This window comes from Pygocentrus nattereri, chromosome 4, assembly GCF_015220715.1.
Source record: "Pygocentrus nattereri isolate fPygNat1 chromosome 4, fPygNat1.pri, whole genome shotgun sequence".
NCBI classification, from domain to species: Eukaryota; Metazoa; Chordata; class Actinopteri; order Characiformes; family Serrasalmidae; genus Pygocentrus; species Pygocentrus nattereri.
Window position 1 is genome coordinate 23,894,255 of NC_051214.1, and position 24,640 is coordinate 23,918,894.

Here is a 24,640-nt window from a genome sequence, read left to right on the forward strand (position 1 = left end):
AAAAGACTTTTGTAATGAAATGTTCATAGTTTGAAAGGCAGCTGGCATTTTCGATTTGCTTCTTTCACCAAGTACAGATGGCCAGCCTACACATTTAGTATTCAAAGTTTCCCTCTTTAGTTTTGCACTGAAGCTACGAGGCTAATGTAGCTAACAAGTACTGGAAGCTCATAGCCCAAATGTGAGCTTGGCTTTCTCCTGTTGATACTGAACAGATCTCTGCACATGGCAGAAGACAAACCCCCCTGGCCTTTTCTTCTGCTTCTGCTGACTCTGCTTCCACTCCTGATGTTCGCTTGGCCTACATTCCTGGCAGTGACACATTATTTTATATAGAGCACTCTCGTGCACACTAACCTTGCCCCCCTGCCATATCTGTTCCTTTCAGCACTGGGACAAGAGCTCTTCCATCAATAATGCAGAGAGCACCCATTACTGCTCCCTGTTTACGAACGTGCACGTCAGTTCTTTCTGCCAGGGTAGCTGGGTTTGACAGCACCGCTTTGCCCTAAGGCACTATTTCCCAGCCAGTCCACATTATTGCTCTATACCAGCTTCCAGCACAGCTGTGCCAGAGATTCAGTGTTTTTGATTGCTTGTTTCAGGTGTGTTGTGATAGAGCAAAGTGGGGTAAATGTGGGGGTCTTTGAGGACAAGGAAAGCTCTAGGTGAGGCTACATTTGTGACAGTATTTTGATCAAAGTGAGAAAATCTGAGTTTTATTTCTCAGGAGGAGTGTCTGGCAGATTTGGACTGTACATCCAGCTTCAAGCTCTTCATGGTCACCTGCAGGAGTGCTTTGATGTTATGGGAGACCCCAAAACAGAGGAGGTCACCAGGGCCTGGTCTGAAAGCACAGACGCCATCGTCAACCCCAAAATCTCTGTTTCTGATGAGAACCAGAACAGGCTGAAGGAGACCAAACCTGCGGACTGGGGAGCAGTGAAACAAGACGTGATGAGTAACAACCCAGAAGAAAAACCCGAGAATGACACCACAAAGCTTTCCTTAGATGGAAGTACGTTGGGTAAACATGTCTGTGTCCTAATACTTTCCAAACCGAGCTGAAGGCACATGCCTTTTGTAAATTTCCAAAGATGTACAGTAACCTTCTAAAATGTTGCTCTAAGATCAGCTTTTTCACCTAGAGGCTAATATCTCATGCATGCAAGTACATTCCATGCATGCACACCTGCAGACGCTTCCCAACGTGTTTTAACTACGCCGTCACTTTTGATATGCATGATAAGCACCAGAGATAGCAATATTTGACAACAATGAAGCAAAAAAACAGCACTTTCAAGGTCACTATGCTATTAGTTGGATTTCTGACTTAATAAAAGTCATTAAAAAAGTTTTTGAACTTCTGTGCTGCAAGTTTATAAGTTTATTTTTGTTATGTTTTCTTATGTCAAACTGTAATAAAATTGAACTAAAATAAGGACGGTATAGCTTTTTTACTACTTTCATTTTCCAAAAGATCTCAATATTGCCAAGATGGCAAGAAATGTAATCTAATCTCTATAGAAAACTTGCACAGTACAAAAAACAGTGCTTAAAAGAAGTTTGTGACTGTTAATGGGCTTCAGTGAACTGAACTGAGTCGTGGCATTCGTGGGCTGGAGGTTAGGGAACTGGCCCTGTGACCGGAAGGTTCAATCCTCAGCACCGACAGTACATGACTGAGGTGTTTTTGAGCAAGACACCTAACCCCCAACTGTTCCCCGGGCACCGTGGATAGGGCTGCCCACTGCTCCGGGCAAGTGTGCTCACTGCCCCCTAGTGTGTGTATGTGGTGTTTCACTTCACGGATGGGCTAAATGCGGAGATGAAATTTCCCCGTTGTGGGACTAATAAGTATCACAGGAATCATTAACTTGATGTGTTTTCATTTTTTTGGAAGGTCAGTTCTGTAGGGCTCCTGGCCCCAGCCCCTCTTTACTGGCTGCCCTGCGCTCATTGGGTGAACACAGTGATCACATGCTTCTGCCCCACTCCTTACACCAGGTGAGTTTGGCTCACAGACTCCTTAGTGCTTCATTAGGTACAAAAGCAAAAAATTAGTATTATGTAGTTAAATGCATAGAGATATATAATGCACAGTAAGTGGTGTTTCATTCATGGAATGTTAGGATTAGTGTTGGGTGAATAATGTATATTATCTGTGATGATATAGTGTAATATTGATAAACTATGATATTTTCATTTTTAGCAATATTTTTATCAAATTATTTCATAATGAACATTTTTAGTTTTTGCTTTATATGCTTTACTCATGTTATTGCACATGTTTACATGTCATTGCAGTGTTGTTATTTACTGGCTGCTTCAGGCTGTTTTTAAAAGAACAGCTCAAAGTCCAAAACAACTCAATAAATGGAAAATATCTATTCTATAAATGTGGTTTGTGAATGATTAACGTTTACAGTAGTGTTTAAGGCTTTAACAGGCCCGAGCTGAAGTGCACAGGGTACATGGGCTCATTAAATTTATTAATGCAAACTGAAACATCAACTGTTGCCGTGACACTGTGATATATTTAGAGAATGTTGTGATACAGAATTTTAACAATCCTGCCCAGCACCTACTAACCCAGTTAGAATATAGAATATGTTTAGAGTTGGTTTTTGCTAAATTAACATGTAATGTTTAAATGTCTTTGAAACGACAGTTGACTTCAATTAAGCTTCAGCAAAAAATAAATAAATAAAAAATCAGTGTATTTGTATATGGATACTTCTGCCGAATTGGTTTAAAGTAAGACTTCAAAACACTGACTTGGACTTAAGACTTGCAACCACACAAGGGAAAACACAGGGCTTAAATACATGAGGGTAAACGTGGGACAGGTGGAAACAATCAGGGGTGGAGTCACGAAACAATAGGGCAAGACTGAGAACTAAAACAAAGAAGCACATGGACAGGACTAGGAGGGGCCAATCGTGACACTTAAACCCTATATTTAATTGAAAATAATAAACCAGCCATTAGGGGTGTACTTTATGTACTTCTGGTGACGGTCCCAAGCCCAGATAAATAGTGAGGGTTGCGTCAGGAAGGGCATCCGATGTAAAACTTGTGCCAAAACTATCATGCGGATCACAAATATGATTGCCATACCGGATCGGTCGAGGCCCGGGTTAACAACGACCACCTCCGGTGCTGTTGACCAACAGGGTGCCGGTGGAAATTGGACTACTGTAGGTCGAAGACCATCAAAGGGGAGAGGAGGAAGGCGGGTTAGAAGGCAGTGAGAGAGAAGGAAAGGCAGGAGTGTGGAGATTAGAGTAGGGACTCTGAACATAGGGACAATGACTGGTAAAGGCAGAGAGCTTGCAGACATGATGGAGAGAAGGAAGGTAGATATTCTGTGTGTCCAGGAGACCAGATGGAAAGGAAGCAAGGCCAGGAACATTGGAGGTGGATTCAACCTGTTCTATCATGGTGTAGAGAGGAAGAGAACTGGAGTAGGGATAATCCTAAAGGAACAGCTTGTGAAAGGTGTTCTGGATGTAAAGAAAGTGTCAGACAGGATCATGAGCCTGAAGTTGGAGGTTGATGGTGTAATTTTGAATGTGGTCAGTTCATATGCACCACAGGTTGGTTGTTAGTTAGTAAGATGGATGAAGTGGTAGATGGTGTCCCTAGAGAGGAGAGATGTGATGAGAGGTGATTGGTGCAGACTTCAATGGACATGTTGGTGAAGGGAACAGAGGGGATGAAGAGGTGCTGGGTATGTATGGTGTGAAAGACAGAAATGTGGAAGGTCAGATGGTTGTAGATTTTGCAAAGAGAATGGAAATGGCTGTGGTGAACACGTGTTTTCAGAAGAGGGAAGAACACAGGGTGACATACAAGAGTGGAGGGAGGTGCACACAGGTGGATTATATCCTTAGCAGGAGATGCCACCTAAAGGAGATTGGAGATTGTAAAGTGGTACCAGGGGAAAGTGTAGCAAGGCAGCATAGGGTGGTTGTCTGTAGAATGAGATTAGAAACAAAGAAGAGGAAGAGAGTGAAGACAGAGCCAAAGATTAGATGGTGGAAGCTGAAGGAGGAGGATGGTTGCAGGCAGTTCAGGGAAAAATTGCAACAGGCCCTTGGGGGCAGTGAGGAGCTATCTGAGGACTGGGAAACTACAACTAAGGTGGTGAGAGAAACTGGCAAAAATGTGTTGGGTGTTTCGTCTGGTCAGAGGAAAGAAGACAAGGAAAGTTGGTGGTGGAATGAGGAAGTCCAGGAGAGTATTCAGAAGAAGAAGGCAGCTAAGAAAAAGTGGGATAACCAGAGAGATGAAGGAAGTTGGCGGGACTACTGTGAGGCTAGTCACATGGATAAAAGAATGGTGGCAAAGGCTCAGGCCTATGATGAGCTGTATGAGAGGAGTAATGTAGGAGGATGTAAAGAAGGAGTAAAGGACTTGTATCATTTGGCTAAACAGAGAGATAGAGCTGGAAAGGATGTACAGCAGGTTAGGCTGATAAAGGATAGTGAGGGAAATGTACTAGTGAGTGAACAGAGAGTGTTGAGTAGATGGAAGGATTACTTTGAAGAACTAATGAATGAGGAAAACGAGAGAGAGAGGAGGACAACGGGGGGAGAGATAGTGGATCAGGAAGTGCAGAGAATTAGTAAGGTGGAAGTGAGGGCAACTTTAAAAAGGATGAAGAATGGAAAGGCAGTTGGTCCAGATGACATACCTGTGGAGGTATGGAGATGTTTAGGAGAGAAGGCAGTGGACTTTTTAACCAGGTTGTTTAACAAAATCCTGGAGGGTGAGAGGATGCCTGATGAGTGGAGAAGCAGTGTACTGGTCCCCATTTTTAAGAACAAGGGTGATGTGCAGAGCTGCAGTAACTACAGAGGTATAAAGTTGATGAGCCACACCATGAAGGTATGGGAAAGAGTTGTTGAAGCAAGGCTAAGGCGAGAGGTTCAGATCAGTGAGCAGCAGTTTGGTTTCATGCCCGGAAAGAGTACCACAGATGCAATTTTTGCATTGAGAGTGTTGGTAGAGAAGTACAGAGAAGGTCAGAAGGAGCTACATTGTGTCTTTGTGGATCTAGAGAAGGCATATGATAGGGTGCCAAGAGAGGAACTGTGGTACTGTATGAGGAAGTCAGGTGTAGCTGAAAAGTATGTTAGGGTGGTGCAGGACATGTATGAGGATAGTGAGACAGTGGTGAGGTGTGCAGTTGGAGTGACAAATGGTTTCAAGGTGAAGGTAGGGTTACATCAGGGATCAGCTTTGAGCCCCTTCTTGTTTGCAATGATGATGGAAAGGTTGACAGATGAGGTGAGGCAGAAGGCTCCGGAGGTGGCGGAGATGAAGATGCTGAGATTTTCGTTGGGAGTGACAAGGATGGACAAGATTAGAAATGAGCAGATCAGAGGGACAGTGAAGGTGGACCAGTTTGGAGATAAAGCCAGAGAGGCCAGGTTGAGATGGTTTGGACATGTGTTGAGGAGGAATAGTGGATATATTGGTCAAAGAATGTTGGAGATGGAGCTGCTGGGTAGAAGGAGAAGAGGTAGACCTCAGAGAAGGTTTATGGATGTAGTGAAGGTGGACATGGAGATGTTTGGTGTAAAAGTAGAGGAGGCAGTGGATAGGGCAAGATGGAGGCAGATGATCCGCTGTGGCGACCCCTAAAAGGAGCAGCCGAAAGAAGAAGATTTAATTGAAAATAATACAAAGACAACATTATAATAATAATAATACAAGACAACATAAAATTTTATTGTTTTTTTTTTTGTTTGTTTTTTTAAAGTATATTCCCATTTTGAATTTGATGCCAACAACACATTCCAAAAAAGTTGGAATCTGTAGAAATCTCTGCATGCAAGGGACAAGGCCAAAAACCAGTATTTGCTGGCCGTGATCTTTGCTCCCTCAGATGGAGAAGTATTATAATACAAAGCGGGAAAAACAGGTGAGGCAGTGTTTAATCTGATTAGTTTATGATTATGCAGCAGCAGCAGCAGCATCTGAGGGTGTGGATTGCACAGCGTTGTACAGCATGACGCTCAGTGGTGGACAAGCCAGTCCAGAAGGCTGGCGAGCAGTGGGCACCCAATCAAGGCAGAAGAAGCAACAGTATCAGATGCACAGGATGGGCAGCTGTTCAACTCAGCAAAGAAAGGAAAAAACACACAGAGAGTCAGTTCTGTAATGAGCGACTGATCACAGATTACAGTATTAACAGAGGATGCCATTAGTGCACATGGCATGCGTATGTGCACATCTGTGAAGGCACCATTAATGCTGAACAATATATACAGGTTTTGGCAAAATATGCTGCCATCCAGACGACGTCTTTTTCAGGGAAGGCCTTGCTTATTTCAGCAAGACGATTCCAAACTACATCATGCACATACTACAACAGCATTGCTCTGTATTAAAAGAGTCTGGGTGCTACGTTGCCTTGCCCTACAGAGTGAAACACAGTGTTGTTGTTGCTTGTTAGTTTGAGATGTGTCATGTCTGTGTGTTTCCAGCTATTCCAGTTGGTTGGCATGTGTTTTTTTTGTCTTGTCCTTCATAAAATAGCATTTTTGAGGAGAATTTATGGCCTCATCTGACTTTTCCTCTGCACACGCCACAATATCCAAGGTCTGAAGACTTAACTGACATTTAAATAGTTTTTACTGTGGGACCGGCAGAATGCTCCATATATTTTTATGCTGGGAATCTGTTCACTATTTGTAACTTAATCATCTGCACTATTGAACCTGCTGACTGCTTTTTACATTTTGCTGAGGCATGCTGTATGTTTCGAATGGAAACTTATACTGTGAGCTTTGGGAGCTTTGAGAGTTCCTACGAAAGTAAAAGTAAATACTTGCCCTCTGATGTTTCACTGGTTGAAGTGAAGCTGTAGTGTAATTACTGTGTGAAAGGCATCTGGAGTAAGATTGACCTGTCTGTGTTTCCACTGTGGAGTGGAAAGTGACTAATATCTGCCGAATAGTTTGGATGTGCGCTTGTTAAATTTATCAACATGTAGAATCAAAGCCTTCTGTGTGCTTATGTAATGTAATGTGCTGTGTAAATGTAATGCTGTGCAAATTATTTAAAACCTACATTTTTGATATGCTTCAAAACAGCATATCAGATGTTGAAACTGAGAAATTTTATTGTTTTTTGAAAAATATATGCCCATTTTGAATTTGATGTTGCAAAGAAATTTGGGGCAACAAAAGGCTGGAAAAGTTGTGTAATTCTACAAAAAATACCTGGTGGTTAATTGGCAACAGGTCAGTAGCATGACTGGTTATAAAAAGAGTATCAAAGTGGTGTAAAGCTGGACTCTAGAGCAGTGGAGACGTGTTCTCTGGAGTAACGAATTACGCTTCTCTGTCTGCCAATCCAATGGACAAGTCTATGTTTGGCGGTTGCCAGGAGAATGGTACTTGTCTGTCTGTATTGTGCCAAGTGTATAGTTTGGTGGAGGGGGGATTATGGTGTGGGGTTGTTTTTCAGGAGTTGGGCTTGGCCCCTTAGTTCCAGTGATAGGAACTCTTAATGCTTCAGCACCAAGAGATTTTGGACAATTTCATGCTTCCAACTTTGTGAGAACAGTTTGGGGACGGCCCCTTCCTGATCCAACATGACTGCGCACCAGTGCACAAAGCAAGGCCCATAAAGACATGGATGAGCAAGTTTGGTGTGGAAGAACTTAACTGGTCTGCACAGAGTCCTGACCACAACCCAATAGAACACCTTTGGGATGAATTAGAGTGGAGACTGCAAGCCAGGCCTTCTTGTCCAACATCAGTGTCTGACCTCACAAATGCGCTTCTGGAAGAACGGTCAAAAATTCCCATAAACACACTCCTAACCCTTGTGGAAAGCCTACCAAGAAGAGTTGAAGCTGTTATAGCTGCAAAGGGTAGGCCCACATCATATTAAACCCTATGGATGAAGAATGGGATGTCACTCAGTTTCTTATGTGTGTGAAGGCAGACGAGCGAATACTTTTGGCAATATAGTATTTTCAATGAAATATAGGGTTTAAATGATTTGCACGTCATTGAATTTAGTTTTTATTAAATGCAGCACAGCGTCCCAACTTTTTTGATAATGGGCTTGTAAAAGAAGCACAATGCTGCTTTTAATTGCTGGATGCATAGTGATAGTTTCTAATGAGAACAGAATTCAGATTAATAATAAAATCAACAATAAACCATTAACAATGAAAAGCAGTAACAGTAAAAAGCGAGTGAAGTGGGAGGTTTGTTCCTATTTGTTTACTTGCTCATAAAGATAATTATGACCTATGGATTTTCCCATTTGTTAGATCATGTTCTGTACATTTCAGTATAGGTGTTTTTAGTAGCATGTCAAATGCTGTTAACCCCTTACATTCCCAGGCCTATTACACTCAGGTGCTTATTATACAGTAGCTACATGTAAAACAATGCTGACTTATTTTTAAGCTATAGCAGTGAGAAATGAAAGCCCAGATTGGCTGGCGGCTTCTGAGTATTTAAGGGGTTAAATAGATGTTAAATAGATGCTTAAAGCTGGCATCCACCCAGACAGGCAATATGTATGTTTACAATGCACTCTGTTGGTGAAGTCAGAGTAGTCCTGCAGTAAAATATGTGTGGCCAGGGCTTAGCAGGGATTTATGTGAGTGTGCCAGTCCTGCAATTATGCTACCCACACTTACCCTCTTTCATATGAGAGAATTATGATATGCTGAAGGAGAGCCAGTGTGTGTGAAAGCATGCCTATGTACTAGAGAATGAAAATAAGCTCACACCTTATAAGCCTGAGGTTAATGTCAGACTTGTACAGCTCAGCTGGCACATATGAGACTCTTCAGATCTTGCTTAAAGGGGAATTCCACCCATTTTTCAAAATTTCTTCATAATTCAGTCATTCAAATTTGAACATTTGATGGTAAATGGTTCTTTGTGGAGAATCCTACTGACTCAGAAATCTTTACAGTAGTGTCGATAGGAACCAGTGGTCACAATGACATTTTGCCATCCACTTCTACACTGTGTCTATAGTAAAATAATGATAAATCTGCAAAAATAAGTTTTCTTCGGACGGGAGGGGCTTTGGGGGGTGGGGTTGCTGGAGCCTATCCCAGCGGTCATTGGGCGTAAGAGAGGATAATGCATGTTTTAAATATTTGTACAGGACTTACAGTTTTTTTACGGTAAAAAAACTCTAATAGGCTAATAGACACATCCATTTTTAATTCAGTCTTTTCTAAAGGTTTCCTTGTTTATCTTTGTCTAATAAGCTATGTAAGGCTATGCTTTTTAATAGGCCATTTTTGTTATTCCACCAATTTTAAATAACTCTGATCAACTTATCATCAAATTATTTGCTCAGTTTCTAATGTAATCAATAGTGATGGGCCTAATCACAACCAGAGTTTCTGTTACAAGAGCTAAAATCTAATTAGGGCTCCACCACACAACCTAAATTTGAAACCCCCAACAAAAATGACATGCTTACGAGGAGACGTGGCCTTGATTTGAGCTGAGTTGGGACTGTTAGGATGCTGGTGCCAAACATTTCCTCTAAAGGAAACTGGGTTAAAGTAGGTGCAGAGATTATAGTGTTTTCTCCTCTAATGCTGCCCTTTTGTTGCAGATAGCAGAAGCCTACTTCCTCGAAGAGGACTGTATCCTTTTGCCTGGATTTCTCGCTCTTTTTTTACAGCACAGTGGAAAACATGGCTGGTAAGAAATGAGCACTGCCTGCCAAAAGTCGAAATGCTTGGGAATTGTTTGCAGTGACAAATGAAATAGGAAGCTGTTCAGGTTTTCACAGTTTTTCTTTGTAGAAACGGCAAAACTGAAGGAACAGTTGACAGAAGTGCTACCTGTAAAGCCATAGCTTGTGCATTCTGTACTCTTGCTGTGATGTCATCACTTAAACCTTTCAACTGTCCAGTCCAGTTTCAGGGCAAAAGATTTTCAGTATATTCTTAAACCACACAGTAGTTTGGAACAGAAAACTGTCAAATCACTATTTTACAGCTATTTTGGCAAAAACTCTTGATAACAAGAAAGACACTTAAGCTGAGTGCTGCACAGTACAGTAGCAGAAGAAGTAGCATACATCAGGAGTATACTTTAAGTATAGAGAGAATACCTAAAACATGCTTAAATACTTCTAGATTTTTCAAAAAATCTAGAAAAAACTAATATAATACTGTAAGGAACTACTCTTGATTAAATGTATTTCTTAACATACTTAAGCACTCTTAAACATTCTGTCATTGACTTGAGTGTACTATTCAGAAAATATCTTTTAAAGCAATGACTTTAAAAGTCTGCTTTAGAGCGATGCAGTTGCAATTATTTGCTAATAAATCTAATTCAAACTGACTACCAGTAAAATATGAGTACCAGTATGTCTGGGAATATACCTTTAAAATACATTTCAAATGTAGTAGAATTTGTGTCTTAACAATTGCTCAAACCTCTATTGCACAGTGTTGCCTCAGGGCAACAAACTCATTTTCCTCACTTTATGATGACATCATGCATATTTAAAGACAATGAGAGGGTTAAAAATAAAGGGTAGAGTTTGAGTTAGTCAATAAAAAGCATGTACTTGGTCATAATATCTCTCAGTGGGCACTTTTAAACCTCTTTTTCAACATTCAGTATCTCTTTTTGATATGAGAATTATGCAGAAATGTGTTTGCTGCCTAGAAGCAACATTGTGCAACAGCGGAAATGGATTTGACCAGCCACAAGCCAGGTCTCGCCACCACTGTGGACACGGCTCTATAACATTTCTTCCTGGGCAACATGTCCCAAAAAGACCACTTCACACACAAATGCAATAACCGTTATGTCTACAAATTACATACTTTAATCTACTGGAGTGAAATTTAAATTTTTAGAAAAAGAGCTCAAAGACACAATTAAATGCATTTAATTTATATTTATTCACATTCTGAATATGCATACGTTGCCATAAACTGTTCCAAAATTATACATTTGTTATATACAGCTGTATGTTTAAAGTTCAAATGTTAAACATGTGTACTTTTTATATTAAATACACTTCTGAAAAAAATGTATTAGGATGGAACTGCACAATTTTGTCAAAGCCTTTTTCAGGCCTGTTTTCCTACGTAATTCACTCAAAAGTGAAAGTCAAACATTGCACAAGAAGGCAAGATGTCACCAAACACGCAGTGTCTGAATGGTAGCAATGGATCTTGTTAACTTCACTCAGTTCTTGGTTACAGATATCTCTCTGAGAGTATCAGTGACTGTTTAGGATCAGAGATCAGAATCTGATCTGTTTACAGCGACACGTAGGGAAGTCATCTGTGCCATTTCCCCTTTCTGCTCTCTTTGCCGTCACTGCCTGTGAGAATTCTCCACCCTGTTTGTGCTGTTGTCATAGTGACCCGGGGCAGCATGGCCCGAGGAAAGCTCGCGAGGGTGTGTCTTTCCATGTTGACTTTTAGGGTTTTTCTAAGGAAGAAAAGGCATAAAATCCAGTTTTAATGAATCTTATATAATTAAATGATGATTTATGTGTCACTGCTGGGATAGGCTCCAGCTCCCCCCCGCGACCCTGACGGAGAAGCGGCTTAGAAAATGGATGGATGGATGGATGGATTTATGTGTCTGTGCTTGTAACAAAACCATGTTTTATCCCGAGATTCTATCTTGATTAATCTGTGTAAAGGCATATGACATGCAATGTGGTGAGTGTGGTGAAGACTGTGGTTTGAAGGGCCTCAGATGCCCTCAGGAGTGTTGGCCTTAACTCACTGACTGCGGCAGACCCATGGGCCGTTCAGTTTCTGCGCTTGGAGCGGCTGTACTATGAGAGACTGCTCACCAACTTGGCCTCCCTGCAACAAGAGTGGGGTAAGTGAGGTTGAGCCAAACAGACATTAGACACAGTAAACAGACAGGACAGTGCAGCACCAACACAGCACATAATTCTGGACATGAGGTAGTGAGAATAAGGTGCAGAGATATTAACATGATGTGATCTGTGCATCATGCAGTCAGATAACATACATAAACACAGCAGTTACTGAGGTAGTAAACTTGAGTAAACAGGGTAAACACAGTGTAGCAGCAATGTTCCAGGTAGTGCAAGTAGAGCATCAAAAGAGGTGTGTGTGTGTGTGTGTGTGTGTGTGTGTGTGTGTGTGTGTGTGTGTGTGTGTGTGTGTGGAGTATGAGTGTGAGGGGGGCTTTCAGGTCAGTCCTTGTGTGTTAAAAACCTGAGTGCATGTGGAACAAAGCTGTTGCAGAGTCTGGCAGTGATGGCACGGATGCTCCAGTACCTTCTGCCTTCTGTGGCTTTCCGGATACAACCTGTGGTGTAGATGTCCATGATGGAGGGGAGAGAGACCCCGATGATCTTCTTAGCTGTCCTCACTATACGCTGTAGGGTCTTGCGGTTGGAGATTGTGCAATTCCCAAACCAGACGATGATACAGCTGCTCAGGATGCTCTCCACAGTCCCACGTCAAGATAGTCGAGTCTCAATTCAAGTTCCGAGTCAGTACAAGCGAGTCTCAATTCAAGTCCCAAGTCAGTAGTCCTAATCTTCGAGTTCTAAGCAAATCAGTTTGCATTCTTCAGCTACTCTAAGGCCAAAACACTGAATAATGGTAATAGTATTGTAGTTGTTTAATGATAGTATGTTAGTAGTGTATGTCTGTATTTTTATTTTTTTTATTATTATAATTTTTTTTACCCTTCCAACTAAAATACAAAATCCATGGTATATCCAGATAACCATGGAGGCATACTGTCTACACAAAGAGTAGTGCAGCTACATAGGAAAAGGATTTTAAAAGTACTACTGAACTTAAAATACTAAACTGAAAATAAAACACTATATTTGAAGATAATTTTTGATGATATTTGGGAACATTGGGTGCACAGGATTAAACTAAAAAACTAGGTCAGCCATCTAAAAACAACTGCTATGACTGGGGGCAGTCATGGGCTGGAGGGTAGGGAATGAGCCCTGTATATACACTATATTTCCAAAAGTATTCAGTCACCCATGCAGATCATTGAATTCAGGTGTTCCAATCACTTCCATGGCCACAGGAGTATAAAACCAAGCCCCTAGGCCTGCAGACTGCTTCTACAAACATTAGTGCAAGAATGGGCTACTCTCAGGAGCTCAGTGAATTCCAGCGTGGTACTGTGATAGGATGCCACCTGTGCAACAAGTTCAGTCATGAAATTTCGTCACCACTAAATACACAAATCAAATCAAATTTATTTGTAGCACTTTTTAAAACTGATGTTGTCAGAAAGCAGCTTCACAGAATTCCAGAAAAGGCAAAGTTTTAACAAGAATGTAAAACCACCAGGTAAGCAAGCCAGGGGCAAAGGTGACAAGGAGAAACTCCCTCAGAGCTGAGGAAGAAACCTTGGGAGGAACCAAGGCTCACAAGGGGGGACCCATCCTCCTCTGGTCAAACTACCTAAAAGTGATTATACTTCTAATATTAATAGCAGTAGTATTAGTAGTAGTAATAGCTAGGAGTCTATGAAAACTTCAGTGTAGGGTGGGCAGCTAGTCCAAGGAAGGTGGCAGTACCTGGGGCATGGGCAGCTGGTCTGAAGTCATCCTTAGTTTTATTCTGTTTGTTTGTATTCCACAGTCAACTGTCAGTGGTATTATAACAAAGTGGAAGTGATTGGGAATGACAGCAACTCAGCCATGAAGTGGTTGGCCATGTAAAAAAGCCTCAGCGGATGCTGAGGCTACAGACCCCCAAACTTCATGTGGCCTTCAGATTAGCTCAAGAACAGCGCAGAGAGCTTCATGAATGGGTTTCCATGGCCGAGCAGGAGCATCCAAGCCTTACATCACCAAATGCAATGCAAAGCATCGAAGGCAGAGGTGTAAAGCGCCGCCACTGGACTCTAGAGCAGTGGAGATGTGTTCTCTGGAGTGATAAATCACGCTTCTCTGTCTGGCAATCCGATGGATGAGTCTGGGTTTGGCGGTAGCCAGGAGAACAGTACTGGTCTGACTGCATTGTGCCAAGTGTAAAGTTTGGTGGAGGGGGGATTATGGTGTGGGGTTGTTTTTCAGGAGTTTGGCTCAGCCCCTCAGTTCTAGTGAAAGGAACTCTTAATCCTTCAGCACCAAGAGATTTTGGCCAACTGCATGCTCCCAACTTTGTGGGAACAGTTTGGGGACGGCTCCTTCCTGTTCCAACATGTCTGTGCACCAGCACACAAAGCAAGGTCAATAAAGACGTGAATGTTTGAGTTTGGTGTGGAAGAACTTGACTACCCTGCACAGAGTCCTGACCTCAACCCGATAGAACACCTTTGGGATGAATTAGAGCTGAGACTGCAAGCCAGGCCTTCTCGTCCAACATCAGTGTCTGACCTCACAAATGCGCTTCTGGAAGAACGGTCAAAAATTCCCATAAACACACTCCTAAACGTTGTGGAAAGCCTTCCCAGGAGAGTTGAAGCTGTTATAGCTGCAAAGGGTGGGCCAACATCATATTAAACCCTATGGGATCTCACTCAATTTCATAGGTGCGTGAAGGCAGACGAATATATATAATATATATAATATATAATATATATAATATATATAAACATACACATTGATATACACAACTATTGCACTATTTCCAATGTACAGTTTTGCGAAGTAATATAAGTTATGAAATAAAAAGTACAGTTTTACACATTTCCATGCATGCAGTTGTGAGTCTGAGGTAGATAAATGAGATGCAGGATACACAGGGGATAGGATACTGATATGCACATATTCCAGATTAAGCAAAATATGAACAGAAGATGAGCAAGATGGCCATCTATATGTGCAGACATAGATTTGCTAGACTGAAGTCAGTGAGATCACAATGAGTCTTTACACTTTACTTGAGCACTGTTCCATCTTAGGATCTTAACCCTCATTCTGGTACAACAGCCAGTGCTGTAGTGATTTCAGTGAGATTTCCTCTTTTCCTCTACAATATTGAAATGCTTTCTCTGTGTGCTTCTCCTGTGATTACCTGTCAGCACGAATCAGCTCAGTGCTGTTGAGTGCCACAGTTTGCTTGTCTCATGTTTCAGCACAGCGTTGATGCTGTTGGGAGACTCAGGTTCACTGGGTGAAAGGGGAGTCTGAGAGTACATTTAAAAGCTTATGAGTAAAACAGTGTGTTTTCTTGCAACATTAACCTCAGAGTTGCTAGGAATTTATTGTGTGCACAAGCTCTCAGCAGAAGAGAAGCAAACAAACGCTCTGATATTTGCAGAATAACAGTGCATCTAATATACACCGATCAGGCATAACATTATGACCACCTCCTTGTTTCTACACTCATTGTCCATTTTATCAGCTCCACTTACTGTATAGATGCACTTTGTAGTTCTACAGTTACAGACTGTAGTCCATCTGTTTCTCTGATACTTTGTTAGCCCCCTTTTACCCTGTTCTTCAGTGGTCAGGACCTCCAGTAGCAGTCAGCACTGCAGTAACACTGACATGGTGGTGGTGTGTTAGTGTGTGTTGTGCTGGTGTAAGGAGATCAGACACAGCAGGGCTGCTGGAGTTTTTAAACACTGTGTCCACTCATTGTCCACTCTATTAGACACTCCTACCTTGTCAGTCCACCTTGTAGATGTAAAGTCAGAGACGATAGCTGATCTGCTGCTGCACAGTTTGTGTTGGTCATCCTCTAGTCCTTCATCAGTGGTCACAGGACGCTGCCCACAGGACGCTGTTGGCTGGATGTTTTTGGTTGGTGGACTATTCTCAGTCCAGCAGTGACACTGAGGTGTTTAAAAACTCCAGCAGCGCTGCTGTGTCTGATCCACTCAGACCAATGCAACACACATTACCACACCACCATCACCAGATCAGTGTTACTGCAGTGCTGAGAATGATCCACCACCCAAATAGTATCTGCTCTGTGAGGGTCCATGGGGGTCCTGACCCCTGAAGAACAGGATAACAGGGGGCTAACAATGTATGCAAGTACTTTGTAGTGCTAAACAGGGCTCCGTGCTGCAAAGGGCTACAAAACATAATAAAAATCAGTGTAGGAGAAGAAAAATAAAAAGGTGAGGAATAAAATAGAGATTAAATTTCAGTTAACGTGTCGGGTTCATAAAAAAACTGCAGGCAGCTGATTTGGAATATGCACAGAATACGGCTGGAGCTTCTTCTCAGTGCAAGATTACTGATCTTAAGTCAGCTCACAGCTTTTATACACTACTGAATAGCATTAAATGAACTGATGACACCTTGATAAACATGGAGGACCCAGATGAGTCATTGCCATTATTACTTATTCATTTCAAAGGGATTTGTTCAGTGACCCATGTACCGTTAAAGTAGTCTTTGAATGACCATGGTACAAAGGGAGAACTGATGTGTTAAGAGCGCTGATTGGCTGATGGCACCATCTTCATTCGGGTGGTCATGACAACCACCAAGACGTACAGAGAATATTACCTTACATTTAAAGTGCCCCCAAGAACAAAAGAATGCCAGAAAAATTGACTGAATCATCGAATGGGCAACAATGAAATTAATGAATGAAAGGCTTTGGAGAAACTTTTTTGGCACCAGGCAGGATTTATACAGATTAGCCAGCCACACCTGACCTGCCTACCTTTGACAAGTATGAACCTTGATCTGCAGTGACCATATAAAAGTTGGTGAAGGTGGGGACAGAAGGGCAAGTGTCACATTCAAACTCTTGTCATGGTTGCTTTCAGAATCCCAGTGGAAGGCTGATGCTCAGGCCAAAGACAACAACCCTGTGAAAACAAATGGCACTGATGCAGAGTCAAAGTGCATGGACTCTCTGAGCCACATCTGCAGGACACACCAGAGGTAAGACAACATGGTCTCCTCCAGACAGCCCTTTGACCTGCAGACGTGAGACACAACAGCCCAGAAACAACCACCCAGCAGCCACTGGCCATGGCAGACTGACTCAAGGGTTTACACAAGGACATAAAAGTAATTTGAAGGGTCATTCCAGTCTAAAACTAGATTTTAGTGTTATTTGTTGTGTTCTTCTGTAGCACAGCACTGTATCCTTCAGCCTCATTGCATCAACAGAATTCATGATTTTATGTTGTTTTCAAGTTTTCATTTGTCAGTGATTTCTCACACTACAGTACCCAGCATGCATCACACAAATACATCAACTAACTACCAGGAATCCTTGTGGTGTCAACCACTCCTGAGTAGTACCATATATAGTCCATAGGCTGACAACCTACAATTACTGTAACTTTTACCTCAGTTGTCCAACAAAATCATACAGAAAAAAGCAATTCTATCTTTATTTAGCACAAAATGGACACTGGAGGCAAAGTTTTAGTTTTTAGTTGGTAACTTTAGCTTTTAGCTTGCTGTCCTTCTTGACCAGTCATTTCTGTAATCCAAGGGTGCCCAATCCTGGTCCTGGAAACCTGCCACCCTGCACAGTTTAACTCCAACCCCAGTTTAACACACCTGTTTCAGGTAACGTTGGCCTTTAGGGGCACCTGAATATTAGAACCAAGTGTGTTTGATCTGAACTCTTCAGGATGGAAGATCTCCAGGACCAAGATTGAGCAACCCTGCTATAATATTTTCTCTCCGTTGTCTAATCAGAGAAAGTATCTTTGCTAGTTACAAATAGATTAGAGAGAAAGTTCATCCTGAGCTCAGAAATTGCTAAAACAAAGGCCCACGTTGATAACTAGAGAAAAAGAGGTTAAACAAGTACAATGCAATACATTTCCATAAGTGCAGGACATTACATTACAATAAATACTCAGCTCAGTGCTCACTTAAGTGCTGTATAAAGAGGTGTGTCTTCAATCTGCGTTTGAAGGCCGTGAAAGACAGCCAGTTGGAGTTTGTTCCACCACCTGGGTGCCAGTACAGAGAAAAGTGTTGATGCTTGTCTTGAAGGATGGCAGGTCAAGCTGAGCTGTACCTGAAGTTCCAAGGGCTTGAGGTACAGTTCGAGTTTTGACCATTGCCATTAGGTCGGGAGGAGCTGGTCAATTTTTCGCTTTGTAGGCAAACATCAGGGTTTTAAATCTGATGCATGCAGCTACAGGAAGCCAGTGAAGGGAACGCAGTAGTGGAGTGATGTGTCTGAACTTGGGAAGACTGAAGACGAGCCGTGCTGCTTCATTCTGGATGAGTTGCAGAGACTTGAAGGCCTGCATAGAAAGACCAGCCAAGAGCGAGTTGCAGTAGTCAAGCCTTGAGATGACAAGAGTCTGAACGAGCACCTGGGTGGCCTCTCGAGTGAGAAAGGGTAAGGAATGAGATGGTAAGATCATGATGAGGACCTGTAGTTGGATGAATAGCAGCTCAGTCTTACTAGGATTGAGCTTTGGGTGATGAGCTGCCATCCATGAAGAGATGTCAGTCAGGCATGCCAAGATATGACTGGAAACCTGGGTATCAGAAGGTGGGAAGGAAAGCATAAGTTGAGCGTCATCAGCATAGCAGTGGTAAGAGAAGCCATGAGAGGATATTAGATCACCAAGAAAACGAGTGTAAAGTGAAAAGAGAAGAGGACCCAGCACCCAGCCTAGTGGAACACCAGTGGAGAGCCTGCGTGGAGAGGATGTGGACCTTCTCCATGTTACCTCTCCATGTTTCCATGCAGAGCCAGTGATTCCAAGGTTGGTGAGGACATCCAGAAGAATTGTATGGTTGATAATGTCTAAAGCTGCAGAGAGGTCAAGAAGAACCAGAACTGATGACAGTTTGGCTGATCTTGCTGCCTGGAGCTTTTCGGTCACTACTATAAGGGCAGTTTCTGTTGAGTGCACTGGTTTGAAGCCAGACGCCACGGCAGCACTTCTGTAGGAGGAGAGTAAACATCTTAACAGCATGGGTGCATATTTCATTTTGGCAGGACTGCCTCTTTATAACACAAAGTTAGTTCTGTGTATGTACGCAGACTTAATGTACCTTCATTATAAAACTGATCTGTGCCAAACAATATTCAAAAGGAACATAGAACACAGCTAATCACCAACTCTGACTCAAATGTAATGTGAAATCTAGCCTGAACCTAGCTTTAGACCTTCCCCCACAAAACGTCCACGTCTAGACAAGAAGCCACACCTCATTAATAACACATTCCTGAATTTATTATTTCAGGCTTTCCTACAGAGCACAAGACTGTCTTTTTATGTTGTGTCTATTTACTGTAAGGCTACCACACCTACAGTGTGCCGTGTGAGTGCAGCGATGTGCTGCAGACAAAAGACACACATCATTTTCCGCAGTGTGCGCTGTGTGATGTACTGATGTACTGATTAAAAAAGTCCTGCAAAAAAAATGACTGAACTTGTTTCTCTCCCTTTCAGACCTAATCGCACTATGGAAAAGGTGAGGAAACAAAGAAGATCTGCCTTCTCCACAATAAATCAATTCAGAATGGCTTTCGTATGAGTGGAAAATAGGTTTTGGCATCTGTGGTAAGCATGGTGGTATTTTTGTAGGAGGTGGTTGACCTGATGCTGAAAAACAGCCCAAAGCAAGTGACAGTGGACCGCACGAAAGTTCAGGAGATGACTAACAGAACCTCAGCCAAGACAGACGACGCCCTGCAGCCACAGACTGAACCACAGGAGGGGGAGGATGAAGGAGAGAAGGAGGAGGAGGATGAGGAGGAGGAGGGGGAGGATGAAGAGGATGTAGAAGGGGTTCTGAAGGATGAGGGTTTGATGGAAGAGGTCCAGGAGGAGGAGGAGGCCAGAGGAGAACCACTGTGTGGGGAAGAGCTGGCTAAACTCATTGAAGTCGAAGAGGTGAGAGTTCTGCATGGTTTGGTGTTTTCCCTGCTCTAACACTAAACCTGCCAATTAAAAGGGCAATCCCACCTAGCACTAAAGTTGAAGATGTTTTTTTGGTGTGTTGTGTATCATTCTGTAGCACAGCACCGTATCCATCATCCTGATCAGTTCAACAGAATTGACAGCATGTCAGTTTCATGTTTTTGTTCATCAGTGTTCTCTTACCTACTAATGTACCTAGCATGCATTACATAGTAGCTACCTGGCTAACTTTAGCTTTTTTGTCATCTGACAAGTCATTTCTGTCATTTTAGTAATCCGTTCTCTCCATTTGAAGACAGTTATTAGAGTTTCTCAGCTGCTAAAAGATATTTAGCATCATAGCAGTAATGCTATCTGGCTTCTGTGGGGGGGGGGGGGGGGGGGGGGGGGGGGGGGGGGGTTTGAACAGAGTGAAGACACTGATGACCAAGGAATCTGAAGTTGAAATAATAATAAATCACATCATTTTTTTGTCTTTTGGAAAACATTGAAAATGAGTCACAAGGAACACCACATAAGGGTTAAACCAGAAAATCTCCCTCTGGAGACTACTGCAGTACCACTGGAGGGTGGAAATAGGCATGTTTACAGCGCTGGTTGAATTTTTCCTTTTTTGGCTACAGTGTCCCTTTAACTGAGTTGAATCAGAGCTGTTTGAGCAGGAAGATCACCAGATTGTGCAGGAATCCAGCTCTTCAGGACTTACTTCCACACCCCTGGTTTAGATGGGCTTCACCATTCTCAGTAGTATGGTTACAATCAACTTGATTTCAAGTGATCGCTTTCATGAACCATAGCTCACACAACTTGTTCAAACCCTGCATGGTCCCCACTACAGGCAGTGCAGCACCCCGTTTCAAAGCTGGCACATAATTGGCCCCTATTATTTTTATATAAAACTTGATTGGTACTTGACACAGCACTAGCGAATAGTTAGTTCAGTCACCTTGTAACTAAAACTAGAAAACTCCTGGTGACCAAGGCCCAATCCCATTTCACCCCTCGCCCCTACCATTTAGCCCTTAGCGCTCTGTTTTGCGCGTTTACGTCTAGGGGTAGGGTGTCCCTATTCTTGTTGAGATAGAGGGGTAGGGTGAAGTGTTAGGGCTACATGGCTCTCCAAACAGGTTTTACAGAGACTCACTCCAAACAGAGTGATATGACAAAAAAACCTGGCAAGATGTCTGCGTGAGAGATCAAAGAAACACACAAATGTGAGAATTTTCTCTATTAAAAATGACAATAATCATTGTTTTATATTTGTTTAATGTTGTTTCAGTGTGTTAGGTCATTTTCTTCACAACAAGCATAACAAATCACTAATAGCATGCCATTGTCTCAGTAGCTGACTCGCTAACTTTCCCGTTCCACCTTAAATAGTTCAGTAGTTCTGACACTTGAAGCACAAGAATGTAACTGCTGCACTATTTAAGGTGGAATGGGAAAATTCGAACAAGAAGCTGGTGAATATCTGACTTCAGCTTCATATCACCAAAGAATTAACGGTGAAGACGGGCCGGGTCGCCTACAGAGCAGCGCTAGTAGCTGTTAATGAAGTAATGTTTTTTGTTTTTTTTTATTTGAGGGTCAAGATTTCAACCACTACCCCTTGTAACTCAGTTCCAAGGGGTTAGGGTAACACTCAAAATCAAGGGGTAGGGGTAAAAAGAAGAAGTGAGATTGGCCCAAGAGTGTGCCAGAACGTCGTTCTGGCTTAACTCCTACTCTCGGTTCCAGTATGTTCTGAGTCAACAATAGAGCCACATATGCATTGTAATTTGGACCTAATATTGTCTGAATATCTCTTAATGGTTAAATCTAAGGAAGTGATCAACTACAGCTCAGTAATTGGCATCCTGGCTTTGAGGCATCTGCCTTCAATCATCTGACCAGTTGGTCAGCTGGAGGAACGTGTCTCATTACGTCTTTGAAAACAAAACACGATGTCACCAGTAGGAGCAACAGCCAGCTGTAGGCTTTTACAAAAAACATGTTGAGTGAGTGTGTCCCTCCCTGATCTGATGGGCGTGGGCAACTCCACAGGCTCTCAGCAGAAGAGAAGCAAACAAACGCTCTGATTTTTGTTGAATAACAGTGCAGCCAATATACACCGATCAGGCATAACATTATGACCACCTCCTTGTTTCTACACTCATTGTCCATTTTATCAGCTCCACTTATTATGTAGGTGCACTTTGTAGTTCTACAGTTACAGACTGTACTCCATCTGTTTCTCTGATACTTTGTTAGCCCCCTTTTACCGTTCTTCAGTGGTCAGGACCCCCATGAACCCTCACAGAGCATGTACCACTTGGGTGGTGGATCATTCTCAGCCCTGCAGTAACACTAACGTGGGGGTGGTGTGTTAGTGTGTTAGTGTGACTATTCTCAGTCCAGCAGTGACACTGAGGTGTTTAAAGACTCCAGTAGCACTGCTGTGGCTGATCCACTCAGACCAGTGCAACACACACTAACACATTAACACAGTTTAATTGCTGTAGGAACTGACTGTGTTCCTACAGCAATTATGTGGCGACTGTTTCATTACAACAGGAACTCTAGAACTGGTGCTGGTAGTTTACATCGTGAAATATTCAATAAAGCCAAATATTGTTGAGCAGTTGTTCTAACATGGAGTGCATGTTATCACACGTTTTCATTAATACTGATACTAATACATTGATACTGGCTGGAAACACCTTCTGTAATGGAGAGGCTTTATTCTGTTATTGTGCTTCTAAACTGTGGAACGCAGGTCCATCTTTTATTAGACAGTCAAGCTCAGTGCTCACTTTTAAGAAGCATCAAAAAACGCATCTCTTTATCTTAGAGATTAATTGAAACTCTACATCTCGTAGTTTTTATCTTAATTTGATCGTGTCATTTTCTTATATGATTCTTATTTAATACTTATAATTTCTTGTATTACTGTTTAACTTGATCTCATGTCTATAGCACCACTGCCATGAAAAGTGCTATATAAATAAAAATATTATTATTATATTAATGGTTCATTAATAGTTAGAAATGCATTGATCAGGAATATTTACAGCCAAATTCTTTACAGCCAAATTGGCCAATGGCTGATTTTTATTAGCAATTTTTTCATTCATATTGTGTGAACACTGGACCAAATTAGTATTTTTAAATATGTAAATGCATTACAAATTACATAATATTGTAACGCCGGGGAGCGAGGAGGTGGACGCATATGCGGAGATAAGCGACTTTTATTCAGGGCAAATCTAGTGTCATAGTCTAGACAGTCCAGGGTCATAGAGCTAACACGGATTGAACGGGGGACAGACATGACAGACAAACCAGAATCAAACAACAATCAACACAATTAAACATCCAAACAGTTCAAACTATTCAAACAAAGACCAGTAACCAGACAGGGGAAAACACAGGGCTTAAATACATAAGGGTAAACAAGAGACAGGTGGAAACACAGATGTAGACCATCAGGAGCCACACTGCAAACTTCACTTTAGCAAACACTCTGCCCAGCGTTTAGGCCTTTAGGAATCTGTTTCATAGGATTCTGTACATTCTACAGAAATGTACACTTTTTTCCGATCCACAGGAGTCACTGGTGTTACTGATTGTCACTGGTGTTACACATAAGAAATGTAACACCAGTGATATTTTTAATGAAAAATGCTTTTTACAAAACCACGTTGTCAATCATGCAATAACCACTAAAATATGTCATTTAATCCATTTGTATTCTATTTTTTCACAATTACCTAAGAATAAAGTCGGTCACAACAGTGACTTCAACTAAAAGCTTTATATGAAATCATAAGCTAAATGAGAATTTCTGATAACTGAAAAGACACAGTGGACTCACCATGTGCTTTCCTTCATAGATCCTCGGACAATAGGTAAAAGGAAGTCAAGTGATGTCATCAGTGTGACTTTTATTTCAAAATAAGAGATTTTTTTGTTATGTGGTAATGCCAGTGACACGACTCCTGGGGACCACAGCTTTCATTATATATTTTATAATATTTGTTTGGCATTTGTTTTCTTTATGTCATTTAATTCATATTCATAGTCATGTATAGATTATTGTAGTTAAAATAGCAGAAAAACATGTTTTTACCTCATTATGGCCTCAGACTTCACACATGACTGTGGGGACAAGCTCTTCTGTGGTGCTTGGAATTCTGTACATTTATGGCATTTGGCAGACACTCTTATCCAGAGCGACTTACAGTTTGATCATTTTACACAGGTAGGCCAAGGTGGTGTTAGGAGTCTTGCCCAAGGACTCTTATTGGTATAGTGTAGTGTGACGCCCTGGTGGGGGATTGAACCCCAGTCTACAGTGTAGAAGGCAGAGGTGTTACCCACTACACTACACCAACCACCTGTACAATCTGTATAATTGATTGAAAAACCAATGTTGCTAAATTGAGGCTCAAGAAGGTGTAATTGCTAAGATATCATCCATCCATCCATCCATCCATTATCTAAGCCGCTTCTCCGTCAGGGTCGCGGGGGGGTCTAAGATATCATATTGTTTTATTTTAAAATATGAATAAATTGTAAACCTAACATCTTGTATCTGTAAACGCTAGGGTCACAGAAATGATTCCACAGAATGACTCACATACTATAATGGCTTATTCCTGCTATCGTAGATGTTTCCTTCCAATGGCCTGGTTTCCATCCTGAAAAAAAGAGCATGTCAAGAGGAAGATGATCCTGCTAACCGCTCTCCATCAAGAAGCTCCTTCAAACGCAAAGTCCGCTTCATTGAAACGGAAGATGGACTTGATAATGGTATGATACCACGTATAAGCATCATATATTACAATTAT

At 41.9% G+C, this 24,640-nt stretch overlaps 1 protein-coding gene across 1 annotated transcript in view; it reads left to right on the plus strand.

Annotated features, from left to right (window-relative positions):
• cnstb (consortin, connexin sorting protein b) overlaps positions 1–24,640 on the plus strand; it is a 29,963-nt gene that overhangs the window by 4,484 nt on the left and 839 nt on the right. Inside the window, exons 3-10 of the mRNA XM_017718481.2 lie at positions 731–1,018; positions 1,904–2,007; positions 9,616–9,646; positions 11,778–11,864; positions 16,728–16,845; positions 19,341–19,362; positions 19,476–19,784; positions 24,461–24,602. Coding sequence (XP_017573970.2) covers positions 808–1,018; positions 1,904–2,007; positions 9,616–9,646; positions 11,778–11,864; positions 16,728–16,845; positions 19,341–19,362; positions 19,476–19,784; positions 24,461–24,602 — 1,024 coding nt within the window. The 5' untranslated portion in view covers positions 731–807. The remainder of the gene's footprint in view (positions 1–730; positions 1,019–1,903; positions 2,008–9,615; positions 9,647–11,777; positions 11,865–16,727; positions 16,846–19,340; positions 19,363–19,475; positions 19,785–24,460; positions 24,603–24,640) is intronic.